Genomic DNA, 18715 nt, shown 5'->3' with positions numbered 1-18715 from the left:
TGACTCGAAACTTGATGTAAACCCTAGCAACAAACCCTAGAGACACTATTGACCTGGATCTATCAGAGAACAGAGGCACACATTTTAATTGTGCAATAACTTCTCAAATATACTCTGTGCAGTCCTTATCTGCAGAACACTATTAGGTGACATTGTAAAAAAAAAAAATCTGTGCTTATTGGGTTTGAGAATAGCCTAATTAGAATAATTAGAATAGCCTCTGTTTGCCGAAGGCAAGAACAATTATTGGAATCCAACAGCGAGGACAGCGGAGTCCCTGCCCATCTTTCGAAAGCAACTAAAACCCTACCTCTTCCTCTTAAATAATAACCCTCCTCACCTCGACCCACCCCCCCAAAAAACGACTTCCTTCCTACACTTGAACTTGACTTCCCCCCTTTCTAGCTCTGCCTTTGCTGACAATTACTTAATTGAGGAAAGGTGTACTTAATATGCCTGTGACATGTGGTTGTCTCATTTAGCATCATGTAAATGTAATTTTTTTTAGTCGTAACTAATTTCTCTGGGTGTTTTTAATCATGTACCCATGTGCCCTTATTTGCTACATGCAATAGCAATAGGGTAAAACACTCATATAGAGAAGAATAGAAAGGAGAGGAAATAAACATTTATCTAAATAAAAAACAGACAATACTGATATGCCTTGGTGGGTATTATTAATACATTAAAGTGAACCAAGCCCAATCCCTAAATGATTTTAATATCCCTTATGACTCAGTGTTTGAGTAGATTTATACTTCACTAGCCCTCTAATATTTCTATCACTTATTGTAGTTGTGAAAATAATTGACTTCATTGTCCCATCTCACCAATTGCATATAGGACCATAGAGAATACTGGGGAATAATTACACAACTAAATGGATGAAACACACACACACAGTGTGTGTAGCCATATGGCCTGGGATAACAGGAAGGCCCAAACACTTGTCTCCAAGGTGATGTCAACAGTATAATAACAGATGGGGAAGCATGTGTGGAATTTTACAGTGTGGGCACCACTGATTCACTTCTTCCACCAGACTGTGTGTTTGGATCTCTCTCTATCTGTGAGTGTGTGTGTGTGTGTGTGTATGAGATTGAGTGAGCAGGGGCGTGTGTACACTCACAGGTACACAAATATGATCCTCTTTCCTTCTATTGATCTTTCAGCTTATGACAGCATTTGGGTCTTTCTATAAACTAGGGTATCAGTGACTGTTTGGAGCTGTTACACAGTCAATAATACTCAGCTTTTTCTTCATGTGAATACATTAAGATATAAACGGGGAACTTAAAATCAGTGGATAGTTGATTAGGTACCCCACCCCGTTCACAAAAATAGTTTGCTCCTACAGACAGTGAGTAACGTGGCCATGGCTTGCTATATAAAGCAGGCAGATGGGCATCGAGGCATTCAGTTACTGTTCGAACGAACGTTAGAATGGGCAAAACTAGTGACCTAAGGGACTGAGTGTGGTATGACCGCCGGTGCCAGGTGAGCCGGTCGCAGTATCTCAGAAACATCCGGGCTCCTGGGATCGTCCGGAGTCCATGGATCCATCCTGCCTGGTGCCAACGGTACCGACAGTACTAACTGTGATGGAACCATGGTAACACATGAGCCAAGTCATAGAATATGGAAGTGATCACACATCACAGGAGCTACCTATCAATCTATACTGAACAAATATATAAAACACATGTAAAGTGTTGGCCCCATGTTTCATGAGCTGAAATAAAAGATCCCAGTAATTGTCCATATGCACAAAAAGCTTATTTCTCTCAAATTTTGTGCACAAATTTGTTTACATCCCTGTTAATGAGCAGTTCTCCTTTATCAAGATAATCCATCCACCTGAATGTGCAGTTTTGTCACACAACACAATGCTGACTGCAGGAATGTTCACCAGAGCTGTTGGGGTTTAATTGAATGTCCATTTCTCTACCATAAGCTGCCTCAAACATCATTTTAGATCATTTGAAAATACGTCTAACCGGCCTCTCAAATGCAGACCACGTGTAACGACGCCAGCCCAGGACCTCCACCACCAGCTTCCTCACCTGCAGGATCGTCTAAGACCAGCCAACTGAACAGCTGATGAGACTGTGGGTTTGCACAACCGAAGAAACCGTCTCAGGGAAGCTCATCTGCATGCTCGTCGTCTTCACCAGGGTCTTGACCTGACTGCGGTTTGGTGTCGTAACCGACTTCAGTTGGCAAATGCTCACCTTCGATGGCAACTGGCATGCTGGAGAAGTGTACTCTTCACAGATGAATCCCGTTTTGATGGCAGACAGCGTGTATAGTGTGTGGGAAAGTGGTTTGCTGATGTAAACATCGTGAACAGAGTGCCACATGGTGGCAGTGGGGTTATGGTACGGGCAGACATAAGCTACTGACAGGACAACGAACACAATTGCATTTTATCGATGGCAATTTGAATGCTCAGAGATACCGTGATGAGATCCTGAGGCCCGTTGTCGTACCATTCATCTGCCGCCATCACCATGTTTCAGCATAATAATGCACTGCCCCGTGTAGATAAGGGTCTGTACACAATTACTGGAAGCTGAAAATGTCTTTGTTCTTCTATGGCCTGCACCCATTGAGCAAGTTTGGGATGCTCAGGGTTGATGTTTACGACAGCATGTCCCAGTTCCCACCAATATCTAGCAACTTCACACAGCCATTGAAGCGTGGAACAACATTCCACAGGCCACAATCAACAGCCTGATCAACTCTATGCAAAAGAGATGTGTCGCGCTTCATGAGTCAAATGGTGGTCACACCACATACTGACTGGTTTTCTGATTCACACCCCTACTTTTTTTAAAAAAGTATCGGTGACCAACAGATACATACAGTATCTGTATTCCCAGTCATGTGAAATCCATAGATTAGGGCCTAATTCATTGATTGAAATGGACTGAATCCCTTATATGAACTGTTCAGTATAATTCATGAGTAGAATCAAAACCTGTTTAAACCCTTTGTCATATTTGGAATTTTTCCTTTCTTTCCTTACATTTATAATACTGTTTGTTGTTATATCATATACTAAGCGTTTAACAAATGAATTACACATTGAACTTGATCCTGTAAAATTCCTGGATATTGCTGTCGGACACTTTTTTTGTATGGAGATCTCAGAAGTGCACTGTAACCTTGTAACATGTTGTACCTCCCTGTGTTAGTGTGAAAACAGCTTCGAAGGGCACACACACGTCGAAAATAATGCATGCGATTGCAAAATCAAATGCATTTAACAGAAAGAGTAACTTTAACATAATTACAGAGGCACAAAAAAGTATGTGAACCCTTTGGAAGACCTGGACTTCTGCATAAATTGGTCATAAAATGTGATCTGATCTTCATCTAGGTCACAACAATAGACAAACAGTCTGCTTAAACTAACACAATTATACGTTCCCATGTCTTTATTGAACACACTGTGCAAACATTCACAGTATTGGGCGGGAAAAGTATGTGACCCCTTGGATTTAATAACTGGTTGACCCTCCTTTGGCAGCAATAACCTCAACCAAACGCTTCCTGTAGTTGCGGATCAGACCTGCACAACGGTCAGGAGGAAATTTAGAACATTCCTCTTTACAAAACTGTTTCAGTTCAGCAATATTCTGGGGATGTCTGGTGTGAACTGCTCTCTTGAGGTCATGCCACAGCATCTCAATCAGGTTGAGGTCAGGACTCTGACTGGGCCACTCCAGAAGGCGTATTTACTTCTTTTGAAGCCATTCTGTTGTTGATTTACTTCTGTGTTTTGGGTCGTTGTCCTGTTGCATCACCCAACTTCTGTTGAGCTTCAATTGGCGGACAGATAGCCTTACATTCTCCTGCAAAATGTCTTAATAAACATGGGAATAAATTTTTCCGCCGATGATAGCAAGCTGTCCAGGCCCTGAGGCAGCAAAGCAGCCCCAAACCATGATGCTCCCTTCACCATACTTTACAGTTGGGATGAGGTTTTGATGTTGGTGCGCTGTGACTTTTTTTCTCCACACATAGTGTTGTGTGTTCCTTTCAAACAACACAACTTTAGTTTCATCTGTCCACAGAATATTTTGCCAGTAGCACTGTGGAACATCCAGATGCTCTTTTGCAAACTTCAGATGTGCAGACATTTTTTTTTAAAGACAGCAGTGGCTTCTTCCGTGGTGTCCTCCTATGAACACCATTCTTGTTTAGGGTTTTACTTATTGTAGACTCATCAACAGATTTATGTAAGTCTTTAGCTGATACTCTAGGATTCTTCTTAACCTCATTGAGCATTCTCCTCTTGCAGTCATCTTTGCAGGACGGCCACTCCTACGGAGAGTAGCAACAGTGCTGAACTTTCTCCATTTATAGACAATTTGTCTTACCGTGGACTGATGAACATCAAGGCTTTTAGAGATACTTTTGTAACCCTTTCCAGCTTTATGTAAGTCAACAATTCTTAATCTTGGGTCTTCTGAGATCTCTTTTGTTTGAGGCATGGTTCACATCACGCAATGTTTCTTGTGAATAGCAAACTCAAATTTTGTGAGTGTTTTTTAACAGGGCAGGGCAGCTCTAACCAACATCTCCAATCTTGTCACAATGATTATACTCTAAGTTAGCTGACACCTGACTCCAATTAGCTTTTGGAGAAGTCATTATTTTTCTCCAACCTACACTGTGAATGTTTAAATGATGCATTCAATATAGAGAAGAAAAGTATAATAATTTGTGTGTTATTAGTTTAAGCAGCTTGTGATTGTCAGTTGTGACTTAGATGAAGATCAGATCTAAATCCAGATAATTCCAAAGGGTTCACATACTTTTTCTTCCCACTGTATGCATAATAGTTGTTTGTTGCGCATTTGATGTCTAGCTGTTTAGTGTGAGGGGGACATTATCGCGCTACATCATCTGATTCAGGATTTGTTTTGTTGAATGTCAGTCAAGCGATAAAGAGCTCCTGTTATATCGCATGTGATTGAACAACAGCCAAAGTGCAGGAATTACTGTTGATCTCGAGGAGTGACAGAACATGTCTGTGTCCATGTTGTTACGGCGGTCAAGATAATTAGCCTACTCAGTGGACAACATTAAGTCAGGATTCCTGAGATAAGAATACAGTCCGTGTACGTTTTGATCGTTTGTTTTCCTGAGTTAAAATGGAGCAATCGGGAATGTGAAAACGGTCAATTGTTTCGTTTTAAAATTAAAATTAAAAAAAACATTTCAAATTACTTTTGGGCCTCCCGAGTGGTGCAGTGGTCTAAGGCACTGCATCGCAGTAATAGCTGTGCCGCTAGAGATTCTGGGTTCAAGTGCAGGCTCTGTTGCAGCCGGCCGCGACCGGCAGACCAATGGGGCAGCGCACAATTGGCCCAGCGTCGTCCAGGTTAGAGGAGGGTTTGGTCGGCAGGGATGTTTTTGTCCCATCGCACACTAGCGACTCCTGTGGCGAGCCGGGTGCAGTGCACACTGACACGGTCGCCAGGTGTACGGTGTTTCCTCCGACACATTAGTGCGGCTGGCTTCCGGATTAAGCGGGTATTGTGTCAAGAAGCAGTGCGGCTTGGTTGGGTTTTGTTTCGGGGGACACACGGCTCTCGACCTTAGCCTCTCCCGAGTCTGTACGGGAGTTGCAGCGATAAGACAATTGGATACCACAAAATCAGGAATGTTTAGCAGGGCTATAAATTATAGAGAAGTTGACTAAAGCACAAACAGACCTGGCTACTAGGCATGACAAAGAAACATGCAGTGTCCATGTTTCATGTGACATTTTGAATGACATGTAGATGTTTTGTTGTTGCTAGGTGGCGTTAGTAATTATGCCTACCAAGACTTTTATTCCTGTAACTACAAATGTGAAACAGAGACAAATCATATTTAAACACATGACATTTTTAACATGAACATTGGCCCCTTTCTTTATCGAAAGACCCATATACACCTATTACAGACACCACCAGTATGTGGTATACACCTATTACAGACACCACCAGTATGTGGTATACACCTATTACAGACACCACCAGTATGTGGTATACACCTATTACAGACACCACCAGTATGTGGTATACACCTATTACAGACACCACCAGTATGTGGTATACACCTATTACAGACACCACCAGTATGTGGTATACACCTGTTAGACACCACCAGTATGTGGTATACACCTATTACAGACACCACCAGTATGTGGTATACACCTATTACAGACACCACCAGTATGTGGTATACACCTATTACAGACACCACCAGTATGTGGTATACACCTATTACAGACACCACTATTCCCACAATGACCAATCACCAGAACACATTCTCGCAAAAGTGTATATTTACCATCAATAACATAACTTTTCTTCAAGTCCTAGGCCCTGCGAAGAGCTCAGAAATGGTGTACATTAAAGAGGTACATTTTGTTTTATACTACACACCAAACTAACAAATGAATGTGAAGTATCATGGAGGCACGGAGTATCTATTGAGGTAAAAATATGACAGCTGTTGGCCCTAAATATCCCCCCTCACCCCTCCGAATATCAGGGAATTGTCAATGGTTTAGAACCCCATTTCAGCCAATCAGACTGCAGATTTCTCCGAACCCGTTTTACAAGTACAGTGATTCACAATAAGAAATGACAGAAAAACATATCCTTGACTGTTCATCCATCTTTTTGTAACCATTTCAGTTTCAATATAACATCTTTGGGGAAATACTAAGGTAGGTCCCAATTTTTATGACATGATTATCTTATTCTCAGAAAACCGTCCATGCGCACACACACTAATTCCTGCATCTTAACTATGAGACAAATTCACAGACTCAGTAAATTTGTACCATGTTGTGTTTATAGGACCAGCCTATTAGTGGAACACGTAATGACCCATCAGAGAATGCTGTCCTCGTCCTCTTCAGAGTGTGTGCTGAGCTGAGATTTGAGCTGTGACTTCCTCTGTGTTGTGATGGCCGCCCAGACACGACACAGCATCCCTCCTCTGTGGAGAAACAGTAACAGTAAAAAATACAGACCCTTTGTGTGTGTGTGGGTGGGTGTCACATCCATACACCCTCCTACTGCACAGATCCCTAGTCACACATTGACACATCTCAGCGATTCACAGTACTTTCACAGTCCTTTGAATAACGACATAAACATCCAAACAGAAAAGAATGGGTTTTCCTCATTAGCGTAGATCAGTTTCCTGTTTCTGCTTTAAGGATGTGCGAACATGATTGGAGGAGGAAGTTCACCTTATGGCACAGTACATCAAGTCATCCCTGCAGGCCATGGTGAGGAGACAGTCCAAGGTGAACTCGTGAGAGAGTAACTACAAACAAAAGCACAGTGAGAACAAGCCTCATGCAAACACGGACTGAAACCGAGCTACATTACTTCCTATTTTTTCAGATTTTTCGTGGTATAGACTTTTGTGATTTGTCATATTATTATAATGTGAATAAGGCTCTTTTCACCAATTAGATGGTTTATTCCATGCATGTAGTTACCCATAAATCAATAGCCACACCATATTTTGATAACCAATCCCACATCATTAAAACACAAAGTCGTTTTTGAAGTTCCTTACCTTGTCTATGGTGTCCTGATCTACTGGGATAGCCTTCAGCCAGCAAACCAAGGACTTGACTTCTGGGTTCAAACTTATCTGCAGGGACAACTCTGTATCTACAGGAGGATGAGAAGACAAGTCGGTATGATCTGGTCACCAGTTTGCACCATCATGCTACTACGCTGAACATTGTGAGGATTTCAAATGCAGATTTTCAGGTATGGTTAAGGTGTTCGACTGACAGTCACATGGACTGAGGTTTTGAGTCCCGGTCGGGGCTATTCGCGACAGTATGCGTTAACATGGGTAAAAGAAGTAAACCTGACAGATAAAAAAGCAAAAGCGTTAATTAGGGTCTTATAAACAAAAACAGGCCAACATTTTCCGATGCCAGTTTCTAATCATTATTATGACTGAAACGTCTGGTTCCAAATCTCGAATCTCAGCGGCAATGAGCGACACGCCTTAAACTCAAACCAGTAAAGCAGAAATCCACTGTCTGAGGGTGAGGTGTGGAGAGAGATCTAGAAACACAGGGTGTGAATCACAAAGCCTACAAACTGTCTCAATGGCATTCCATCTCTCCATTTTAGGAACATGACAGTAGGCATGCTGTAACTTGTGGGGCCACTGTCATACCACAAGCTTCAACCTCCAGTGTCTACATGTATACAAAAACACACAGGATTTTAACGCCCGATATTCATTATTTATTAGACAAAGAGTGCTCGGCCTTGCTACATACTAAGGTGTGGCAGAGTGACAGAATTAGGCTCACTAAGGTACTTCACCCAAACGTACAATGTTTACCAACACACTAGCCTTAAATGAGCTGACATTAGCAGCAGTCAGACTGCTTTGGGACGGAGTGGGATCTGAAAACATTACCTGTGGGTTCTGATGTGTTCCTGGTAGTGTCGATCTGATCCTGTCTCCTCTGGACAGAGTTCCTCAGTAGCTCCTGGTATTCCCGCTCTTTCTCACTCAGCTGAGTCAGCAGTCTGAAAATACAATTAGTCATTATGGACCAGGCCTGAAGTAACAGTACATTGTAACCGTTGTAACTGGTTGCAATGTAATCCTTGGTGGTGTGCTGGCACTTGGTGGTGTACTGGCACTTTTCACTGAATCTGTAGGAATGACTATTTTCTTTACATTCTAAAGCCCATTATACTAAAGTTGAAATGAAAGGAAACCCCACGTTAAAAGGTGGAATAAAGAATCACATGACAATACAAATGCATTTTTTTTGTCATGCCAATAAAGCAATGTAATATAAACAGCTAAGTAAATGGCACTGAACCTGCGAGTCTCTAGCCGTAGATCTGTCAGTTCCTGACTGAGGGGACAGTTAGTGTTGTACTGGAGGCCATTGGGTAAGCAGGGGCTTTCTGAAAACTCCTCTATGGTCTCTGTGTCGGCTGGCGCCGCCACCTGGTCATCTGAGAAAACTGCAGGCAAAAGCTTTACTAGCTCACTGGGCCGCTGCCCTCTCTCTGGGCTACTCTCCTTCGTCTCAAAGGAAGACTGCAGCTGTAGCTTGAGCTCTGAAAGACATTGAGGTGTGTGTGTGAGCAAGAGTGTGCGTGTGTGCGGGGATTTGGGAGGTGGTGAGGTCTTTGAATGGCGGGGATGGACTCAATTCCAAATCCCAGAGTCATATCATGAAATTGAACAGGAGTTCTATGAGGAATTTCTATGTCCAATACAACGGATAGAAGTTGGGATTAGGCCTGACTCTGAATTAGGCCTGACTCTGCTGGTTCTTACCTGGTAATAGTACAGTGATGGCGTCCTGCACGGCCTGCCTCAGCAGGTTATCCAGAGCAAACATCCAGTGAGGTTTCACCTGCTGCTGCCTCAACACCTTTTTCACCTGCACACACACACACACACACACACACACACACACACACACACACACACACACACACACACACACACACACACACACACACACACACACACACACACACACACACACACACACACACACGAGGGAGTGAGTGAGAAGAACGGATTAGCACAATACTATTGGGTGTGATGCATAGCCTGTGGTAAAACTCCTGGCTATTTACACATATACGACTCCCCCTGTTCAATCCCCCGTCCACCCTGGCCTTGTGATTACTATCTGTCTAATACTTGAGGAACCGTTTGTGAAATCTATGGCCAATCAATGACAGTAAGCAATCTTTTACGTGCCAGGGAGAAATGGAAACTGGCAGGGCTACTGTCCTCAAGGACTGGCGATGCAACTCCTGGGTAATGTTCATTAAGTACCACATGATAAAGAACAGGGAGGGACTACTCCAATAAGATGTTGCAAGATGTTTTGTAATGTTTTCTGTTGCATACCCGAATGAACACAACGGTGACCTCCAGTGACCTACCGCATCCTGGAAGCTGAAGAGCACAGCTCGCAGGTTTTTGAGGGGTACTGCGGTAGCAAGCAGTGTGGAGCGCAACTTCACCAATCTGTTGGTCAGGTGCCTTCTGTCTGGAGAGCGGATGTTCTCCCGCAGGCAGCCAATCAGCTCAGAGATGTGCTCTGAGGTCACAGACCCAACGTCTGTTTGCTTAGAGGCAAGGAGAGAGGAAACATTCTAAAATAATTATCGGCAAAGAAACCTACAAGTGTAAAATGTGGCCCTGTGTAGCTCAGTTGGTAGAGCATGGTGCTTGTAACACCAGGGTAGTGGGTTCACTTTCCCGGGACCAACCATACGTAAAAGTCTGCTAAGTGACATTTATTATTATTATATTATTTCACCATACATTGTCTTTAATTGCTCTGGATATATGCATGCCCTCATAACCATCCTAAGCCATTGCATGTATCAGGAGTTGACTGTATCAGGGATAGATCCTTCTCTGGGCCCATATTTTTTTTTTTGTCAAAGAGTAGAAGTACCGATCTAAGATCAGGTCCATCCGGTCTTATTCATTATGATCTAAAAGGTCAAACAGATCCTAGATCAGCACTCCTACTCTGACACATACAGCCCAATATTTCTCTCTCTCTCTCTCTCTCTACCTCTCGCTCTACCTGAGGTAGTGTGTTCTGGATGTTGTGCACCACGTCGGTGATGTACTCAGTGAGGATCCTGTGCAGTGTGGCCCTCCTCTCGCTGTCCTTCCTCAGTAGGAACAGGCCCAGGTTCTCCCCTGACGTGGCTGGACTAGCCGTCGTGTCCACAGCACTGGGCTCCTCTGACACCCTGGCCACCACAAGGTGGAGACGAGATACACCAATGTTACATAGATAAAACATTCTGCCATACAAATATGGTCTTTGGCAATATCTAGCATGGGCTCCATCTCAATTGCTTGAAAATCGGACCTCTCCTCTACTCCTCCCCTCAGTCTGCAGCGATTGGAAAATAAGACAATATGGTGGAAGCTCATCATGGAGCAGTTGGATTTTTCAGACAATTTAGAAAAAGACATGGTCATCTATCTTGAGATGATCTATTGCATTAACAGTAAGGCAATGATCTACAATGAAGTTGTTTCACAAATCGGATGTAATCGAATGGGGAACCAGAGGGTATAGGATGTTTTGACCTACGGCAGGAAGCCTCTGGTGCTGGGTGGGCTCTTTTTAATGTCCTTTCCTCTGAGGGGGGAGATGGTCCTCCGGAGGTCCCAGGAGCACGACAGATCCATCGTGTCTGTATCTGTCACAGGTATAGACACTGGGACAGACATACTGCGCTGGTAGTTGTCACCTACAGGACACAAAGCAGGGCAGAGTCATTACCCCAGTAATGGTAACAGAATGGCGATGAGCATGGCCTTTCTGAATTAGGAAGACTATACACAGACAAGGGCAATAATAATTAATATTCAGACAATTATGAAAATAATGAGTGTGGTGATAGAAATTGGGATAGAAATTAGGATCACTTTTGTATTTTTGAAAGACAAGGAGAGCGAGGTGTGTGTATATATATATATATATATATATATGCACATATATACATACACACACATATATACACACACTGCTCAAAAAAATAAAGGGAACACTAAAATAACACATCCTAGATCTGACTGAATGAAATATTCTTATTAAATACTTTTTTCTTTACATAGTTGAATGTGCTGACAACAAAATCCTACAAAAATTGGGTCTGGATTTGGAGTCACACTCAAAATTAAAAATTAAAGTGGAAAATTACACTATAGGCTGATCCAACTTTGATGTAATGTCCTTAAAACAAGTCAAAATGAGGCTCAGTAGTGTGTGTGGCCTCCACGTGCCTGTATGACCTCCCTACAACGCCTGGGCATGCTCCTGATGAGGTGGCGGATGGTCTCCTGAGGGATCTCCTCCCAGACCTGGACTAAAGCATCCGCCAACTCCTGGACAGTCTGTGGTGGTGGATGGAGCGAGACATGATGTCCCAGATGTGCTCAATTGGATTCAGGTCTGGGGAACGGGCAGGCCAGTCCATAGCATCAATGCCTCCCTCTTGCAGGAGCTGCTGACACACTCCAGCCACATGAGGTCTAGCATTGTCTTGCATTAGGAGGAACCCAGGGCCAACCGCACCAGCATATGGTCTCACAAGGGGTCTGAGGATGTCATCTCGGTACCTAATGGCAGTCAGGCTACCTCTGGCGAGCACATGGAGGGCTGTGCGGCCCCCCAAAGAAATGTCACCCCATACCATGACTGACCCACTGCCAAACCGGTCATGCTGGAGGATGTTGCAGGCAGCAGAACGTTCTCCACGGCGTCTCCAGACTGTCACGTCTGTCACATGTGCTCAGTGTGAACCTGCTTTCATCTGTGAAGAGCTCAGGGCGCCAGTGGCGAATTTGCCAATCTTGGTGTTCTCTGGCAAATGAAAAACGTCCTGCACGGTGTTGGGCTGTAAGCACAACCCCCACCTGTGGGCGCCGGGCCCTCATACCACCCTCATGGAGTCTGTTTCTGACCGTTTGAACAGACACATGCACATTTGTGGCCTGCTGGAGGTCATTTTGCAGGACTCTGGCAGTGCTCCTCCTGCTCCTCCTTGCACAAAGGTGGAGGTAGCGGTCCTGCTGCTGGGTTGTTGCCCTCCTACGGCCTCATCCACGTCGCCTGATCTACTGGCCTGTCTCCTGGTAGCGCCTCCATGCTCTGGACACTACGCTGACAGACACAGCAAACCTTCTTGCCACAGCTTGCATTGATGTGCCATCCTGGATGAGCTGCACTACCTGAGCCACTTGTGTGGGTTGTAGACTCCGTCTCATGCTACCAATAGAGTGAAAGCACCGCCAGCATTCAAAAGTGACCAAAACATCAGCCAGGAAGCATAGGAACTGAGAAGTGGTCTGTGGTCCCCACCTGCAGAACCACTCCTTTATTGGGGGTGTCTTGCTAATTGCCTATAATTTCCACCTGTTGTCTATTCCATTTGTACAACAGCATGTGAAATTTATTGTCAATCAGTGTTGCTTCTTAAGTGGACAGTTTGATTTCACAGAAGTGTGATTGACTTGGAGTTACATTGTGTTGTTTAATTGTTCCCTTTATTTTTTTTAGCAGTGTATATATATATATATATATATATATATATATATATATATATATATAATCTTGTATGCCCTTTCTTGGCCACTCCTATCGATCTGATCGATCGACAGATCGGGCATGCGAGATTATATATATATATATATATACACACACACTGCTCAAAAAAATAAAGGGAATCGATAGATCGATAGGAGTCACAAGACCAGACTCTGGCACTGACGATGACTATAAAAATGATGACGCTAACCATGACGATGAAAATAAAGCTACCTATGATTATGACGATAACAATGATGATGACTCACCAGCATCCGTAGGCAGTGTCCCAGGCTCTGGCTTGGCCTTCCTCCGGGAGGTGGACTTGAGGAAGGAGTCCTTGAGTAGCTCAGAGGCCGTGGCCCTGTTGTCTGGGTCCGGTGTGAAGCATCTCATGATGCAGACTTTGGCCTCACCTGACATACACTCCGGCACCTCCGGGTGGATCTTGAACATACCAACCTAGAGGGAGACGGGAACAGAGTACGTACTCTTCAGGGTTGTGTTCAGTAGGTAAAACGTTTTGCAACGGAAACTGACAGTTTCTTATTGGACAAGTTCAGGTAGTCCCTCCCTGTTTAAGTATATCTTCAGTTTGATGCTTTCTGAACACAACCCTGGATTCAGCTGGTAAAATTCTGTACAGTCCAGTATTCACCAGGTACTAACAAGGTATAGTACCTTGAGTATGTAATAACATACTCATTGTCAAACCTTTAGGTTTTGAAGAAAAAGAAACGCACACCTATTTAAGCGAGGTGCTGGCTAGCAGAGTAGAACTTGAAAATAAAAGAGAGCCGCACACTCTAGGAGCTCAGATGCAAAAATGTAATTAGCAACGTTTCGACAGCCAAGCGGTCTTCATCAGGGTGTAATCACAAACACTGCGGGATGACTCGTTTATAGTGTCAAAAGACACAGGTGTCTGTAATCATGGTCAAGAGTGGCCTAATATCATAGGTTAATTATCAAATATTAAAATAGCATTCAAGGAACAGCACACAAACAACAAATGGATAGCATACGATCATAAATTCATTTTCGACTACACAAGCTGTTAATGATGATGGCATATTCAATGAACTGATGAAAACTAACCAAGCGCTCCAGGACAAGTTGTCTACAGAAATAAAGGAACTTAAAATCAAGAAATTCAACCAAGACAAAAAAGACATGGCCGAGGATAAAGTCTACATCTGGAGAAACCCTGACAAGGTCCTGCTCCTCCTCTCCATGGCAGACGCAGGAGGGATGCCGCTTACGTCCATCCACCCCCGTCTGACCAACGCTCTACAACCAGCGCCTCATCGGCTTCCAGTGGTAGTTTTTTATTCAACGAGAGACTGGACGGGCGGAGGTGGCCGCAGGCACGCGCATCGTAGAGATGGAGGGACAGAAGGGCGGAGGAGGCCGCAGGCACGCGCATCGTAGAGATGGAGGGACAGAAGGGCGGAGGAGACCGCAGGCACGCGCATCGTAGAGATGGAGGGACAGAAGGGCGGAGGAGGCCGCAGGCACGCGCATCGTAGAGATGGAGGGACAGAAGGGCGGAGGCACGCGCATCGACGAGACGCCGTACCCGACGGGGTAAGAAGAAACGACTATCAGAGGCAGAGGAGACCGTTCACACGGTCCCAGAACCCACGGGACTGAGTGTCTTTAATTTATCAAGCGAGATATTGAGCCCTGCCCATGTCTCTTTGCTTAATAAAGGGTTATCTTTTGTGCCTACAACCCAGTGCAACGATTTTGATGTTAAGGCAGACATGTTTAGGTTTTTTAGAAACATCCGTTTAAGGGAATACTTTAGCTCCCCTAATTCTGACACTTCTATTGAACCAGTAAGTTGCTCTCCTGCACATATTCCGACTCTTTTTAAAAGCAAGAGTTATTTTATACCTCCAGCCAATCGCAATCACTCTATCGAGACATATTGCAGACTTGTGGAAAAAGATGTTGGACATCTCCTTAAGAATAAACAGGGGTCCAAATCTTTCCATAATTTACCCAAGGATGAAAAACAAGCTTTGCTTGATTGATCCCGCTGATAAGGGTGGGTCGGTTGTACTCATGGATAGGACAGCTTATGTAAATGAGTGTCATAGACAGCTGCTTGACAACACCTTTTACAAGAAACTCAGAAGTGACCCTACTTCCCAATTTCAGAATACTATCTTTACGGTCCTAGATGGGTATTTAAGTTCTGGTCAGATAACAAAAAAGAACATTACTTTTTTGGCTATTCAACACCCTAAAATTGGCACTTTCTACACTTTGCCGAAATTACACAAGAATGTTACAACCTCCAGGACGCCCTATTGTAGCGGGCATTGATGCAGTAACGGCCCCTCGATCTACTTCTGTTGACTTTTTTATTAGACCACTCGCAGAACAGCTCCCCTCCTTTGTAAAGGACACCAGCAGTATGATCTCTATCATTGAATCTCTTGATCCTCTCCCTGAGAATACCTTGTTAGTTACTTTTGATGTTGAGTCGGTATGCACAAATATTCCACACGAGGGCGGTATTGAAGCCATGGAACATTTTCTTCTGCAACGTGACCCTAATGAACAACCTTCCAGTGCATGCATTTTAACATTGGCTGAAATAGTACTCACACATAACTATTTCATGTTTCTAAATGATTTCTTTATTCAGACGAAGGGTACTGCTATGGGATCCCCCATGGCTCCTAACTATGCTAATTTGTATGTGGGTTACATTGAGAAACAGTCTATTTTCAATCCTCTCAAAAATGTTTTCTTGCCTAACATTATTTGGAAACAGTGTATTGATGATATTTTTTTTCTATGGAAGGGTGATGAAAAACAGCTCCAGGCGTTCCATGCTTTTCTTAACTCCTGTTCTGATCATTAGAGATTTACTATGCAATCTGATACACGTCAAATCAGTTTCCTTGATCTTCTGATCTTATGTGAAGATAATGTTCTATACACGGATCTTTACAGGAAACCTACTGATCGTAACAGTTTGTTGAGGGCTGATAGTTGTTACCCACTTCCCTTGAAAAATAGTTTGCCCTACAGCCAATTCTGTCGAATCAAAAGAATTTGCAAAAAACAAATCAGGTTTCGACAGAAATATGGCTGACACGCAAAGAAAGTTCAAGGAGAGGGGCTACAAAAATGATCAGATTAATATTGCCATTGAGAAAATTCAAAACAAAACATGACCTTTTTCAAGGTCAGTCTCGCAAAAAGACGCATTCTTGCGTTCTAACTACCCGCCATTCAAAGCGCTCTGAACAAATTAAGGGAATCGTTCACAAACATTGGCACATTCTAAAATCCAATGAAAGTCTCGGTAATGTGTTTTTGGACCTTCCCTTGGTCGTATTCTCGCGGAGCAGAAATCTCAGAGACCAATTGGTACACTGTGATTTACCACCCCAAGATATTCCTGAACAACGTCCATTTGCGCCCCTACTGGATGGAAATTACAAGTGTAATGGCTGTGCTCAATGCAATAGCACTTATAAATGTAGATCCTTCAAACATCCACAAACAGGGAAATCGATCCCAATCAAAGGTGTTATTACGTGCTCCACTAAGGCAGTTATTTATCTTATAACTTGTCCTTGTGGTAAAAATGACGTGGGTAAAACAAAGCGCAAATTAAAAGGACGTATCTCAGAGCATCGTAGCACCATTAGGTGTAAAAACTCTACTTATCCAGTTGCGGCCCACTTTTTGGAGGCAGGCCACTCGATTTCGTCTCTGCGTTATATTGGCATCGAACATGTCACCTTCCCTAGGAGAGGGGGTGACCTTGATAATTTATTGTTAAAACGAGAGGCTGCCTGGATCTTTAACTTAAAGACCCTTGCTCCCTTCGGTCTCAACGTAGACTTTGATCTGAAGCCGTGATTGTGATAGTGCCATTGTAAATTGTTTGTAAGCGTGTGTAGTTTAAAATGAATCTATGATTGAATGCTCTCCATTTGTTCTTTGTATGCCATTTTAATATTTGAGAATTAACCAATGATATTAGGCCACTCTTGGCCATGATTATAGACACCTGTGTCTTTTGACACTACATAAACGAGTCATCCCGCAGTGTTTGTGATTATACCCTGATGAAGACAGCTTGGCTGTCGAAACGTTGGTAATTAAAGTTTTGCATCTGAGCTCCTAGAGTGTGCGGTCCTCTTTTATTTTCTAAGAGAAAGATTACCTTGAACATGGCTGCCTGTGGGCTGCCCAGCTCGTGAAAGGGTGGTTTCCCCGTGGCCATCTCTATTATGGTACAGCCCAAGGACCAGATGTCTGCAGGCTTCCCATAACCCCGCGGGCCCTGGTCGATGATCTCTGGAGCCATGTACTGCAGTGTCCCTAAGAACACCACACAGAGACATTTAGACACCTGCCTACACAAACATGTAGACAACACAAGTAAATAATGTTCATACCAACAAAGTAAAATATAAATGTTCATATGAAAAAAGCATGGCCACATACCCAACCACACTCATACAAAAACATCAAACATACACCCACACACACCTGTAAAGGTCTCTGTGCAAGGGTTGATTCCCGCCAGTCGTTTCGAGGTGCCAAAGTCAGAGATCTTGAGAACACCACTGTAGGTGTTAATCAACACGTTGTCACCCTGTGAGAAAATGACTTGTTTCTTACACCAGATACTCTTTCCCCACAACACATTAGTAGTTGAGTAAGCAACATACACCAGGGTCATGCTCAGTAGGCCACAACGTAGCAAAACGTTTTGAAAAGGAAAACAAAAAGGAGCGTTTCTTAAGTCCAGGAAATGCCTTCCTGTTTCACTCCATTTTCCGCCGTTTAGTACCAAATGAACACGACTACCTCTGACCGTGAGAATTTAAATCCGCTGTGGCATTGGTACTTAAAAAAAACGTTAAAAATGTTTTTATTTAGCAACAACAAACCTCACCTTGATGTCTCTGTGGACTATCTGGTTGTCATGGAGATACTTAAGCCCTTCCAGGATCTGCCTGGTGTAGAAAATGACGGTGGCCTCGTTGTCTTTCAGGGGTCCCCATTTGGAACGCAGGAGAGAGGACAAGCTTCCTACATGGGAGAGATGACATTGGAATGGGTGACGGTTAGATATGTAAGGGATTCTATTTAGGATTTGCAACACCTGTGGGCCTCGTTTCCCAGTTGCGATGTAACTTAAGCATTACGATGACGTACCAGATGCATCATTATATACACGAGCCAACTTGTTTCCCGAAGAACCACCCAGCGAGAACGTTCGCTTAGTGCCTTGTTATACCATGTGTCAACACTGTTAGGATCAGATATCTCCATTCAAATCTTAACATTAAAATGATTTCACAATACTGACCAAGGATCAGCCCATAGAGAGATAATAGCCTATTTTCAGCCGTAGGTGGTACTGAGGCAGCTTTATTATGCTTACCCAATAACAATGCACTACATCACAGATTGGGCACATCGTTGACCACGTTGTCACACGTCATGAAAAACTTGGTCGAATAGCCTAGTCGAAAAATAGAACTCTATTGATGGAAATAGCCTACACAGACCCATGTAGGCTAAGCA

The 18715-nt window shown here is 43.5% G+C and overlaps 1 protein-coding gene across 4 annotated transcripts in view; it reads right to left on the bottom strand.

Moving 5' to 3' along the window:
* Window positions 1–5627: 5627 nt before the first annotated feature.
* The window catches only part of si:ch211-1i11.3 (mitogen-activated protein kinase kinase kinase 5), a 34696-nt gene continuing 21608 nt past the window's right edge, over window positions 5628–18715 (bottom strand). Inside the window, exons 16-29 of one of the 4 annotated variants that reach the window (XR_005042480.1) lie at window positions 18081–18217; window positions 17672–17777; window positions 17343–17500; window positions 13417–13609; window positions 11150–11309; window positions 10628–10799; window positions 9972–10157; window positions 9349–9454; window positions 8882–9125; window positions 8467–8579; window positions 7597–7694; window positions 7262–7338; window positions 5984–7005; window positions 5628–5950 (exon numbers count right to left, since the gene is read on the bottom strand). Coding sequence is in view for 1 of the 4 variants with exons in the window: in XM_021595434.2 (XP_021451109.2) it covers window positions 6897–7005; window positions 7262–7338; window positions 7597–7694; window positions 8467–8579; window positions 8882–9125; window positions 9349–9454; window positions 9972–10157; window positions 10628–10799; window positions 11150–11309; window positions 13417–13609; window positions 17343–17500; window positions 17672–17777; window positions 18081–18217 (1859 nt within the window). In the remaining 3 variants the exon portion in view is untranslated. Of the gene's footprint in view, window positions 7006–7261; window positions 7339–7596; window positions 7695–8466; window positions 8580–8881; window positions 9126–9348; window positions 9455–9971; window positions 10158–10627; window positions 10800–11149; window positions 11310–13416; window positions 13610–17342; window positions 17501–17671; window positions 17778–18080; window positions 18218–18715 lie in introns of all 4 variants that reach the window. The other 3 variants (XR_005042481.1, XR_005042479.1, XM_021595434.2) reach the window with 3 other exon arrangements.

Source organism: Oncorhynchus mykiss, chromosome 3, assembly GCF_013265735.2.
Source record: "Oncorhynchus mykiss isolate Arlee chromosome 3, USDA_OmykA_1.1, whole genome shotgun sequence".
Classification (NCBI taxonomy): Eukaryota; Metazoa; Chordata; class Actinopteri; order Salmoniformes; family Salmonidae; genus Oncorhynchus; species Oncorhynchus mykiss.
This window is presented reverse-complemented; position numbering and strand designations above follow the sequence as displayed.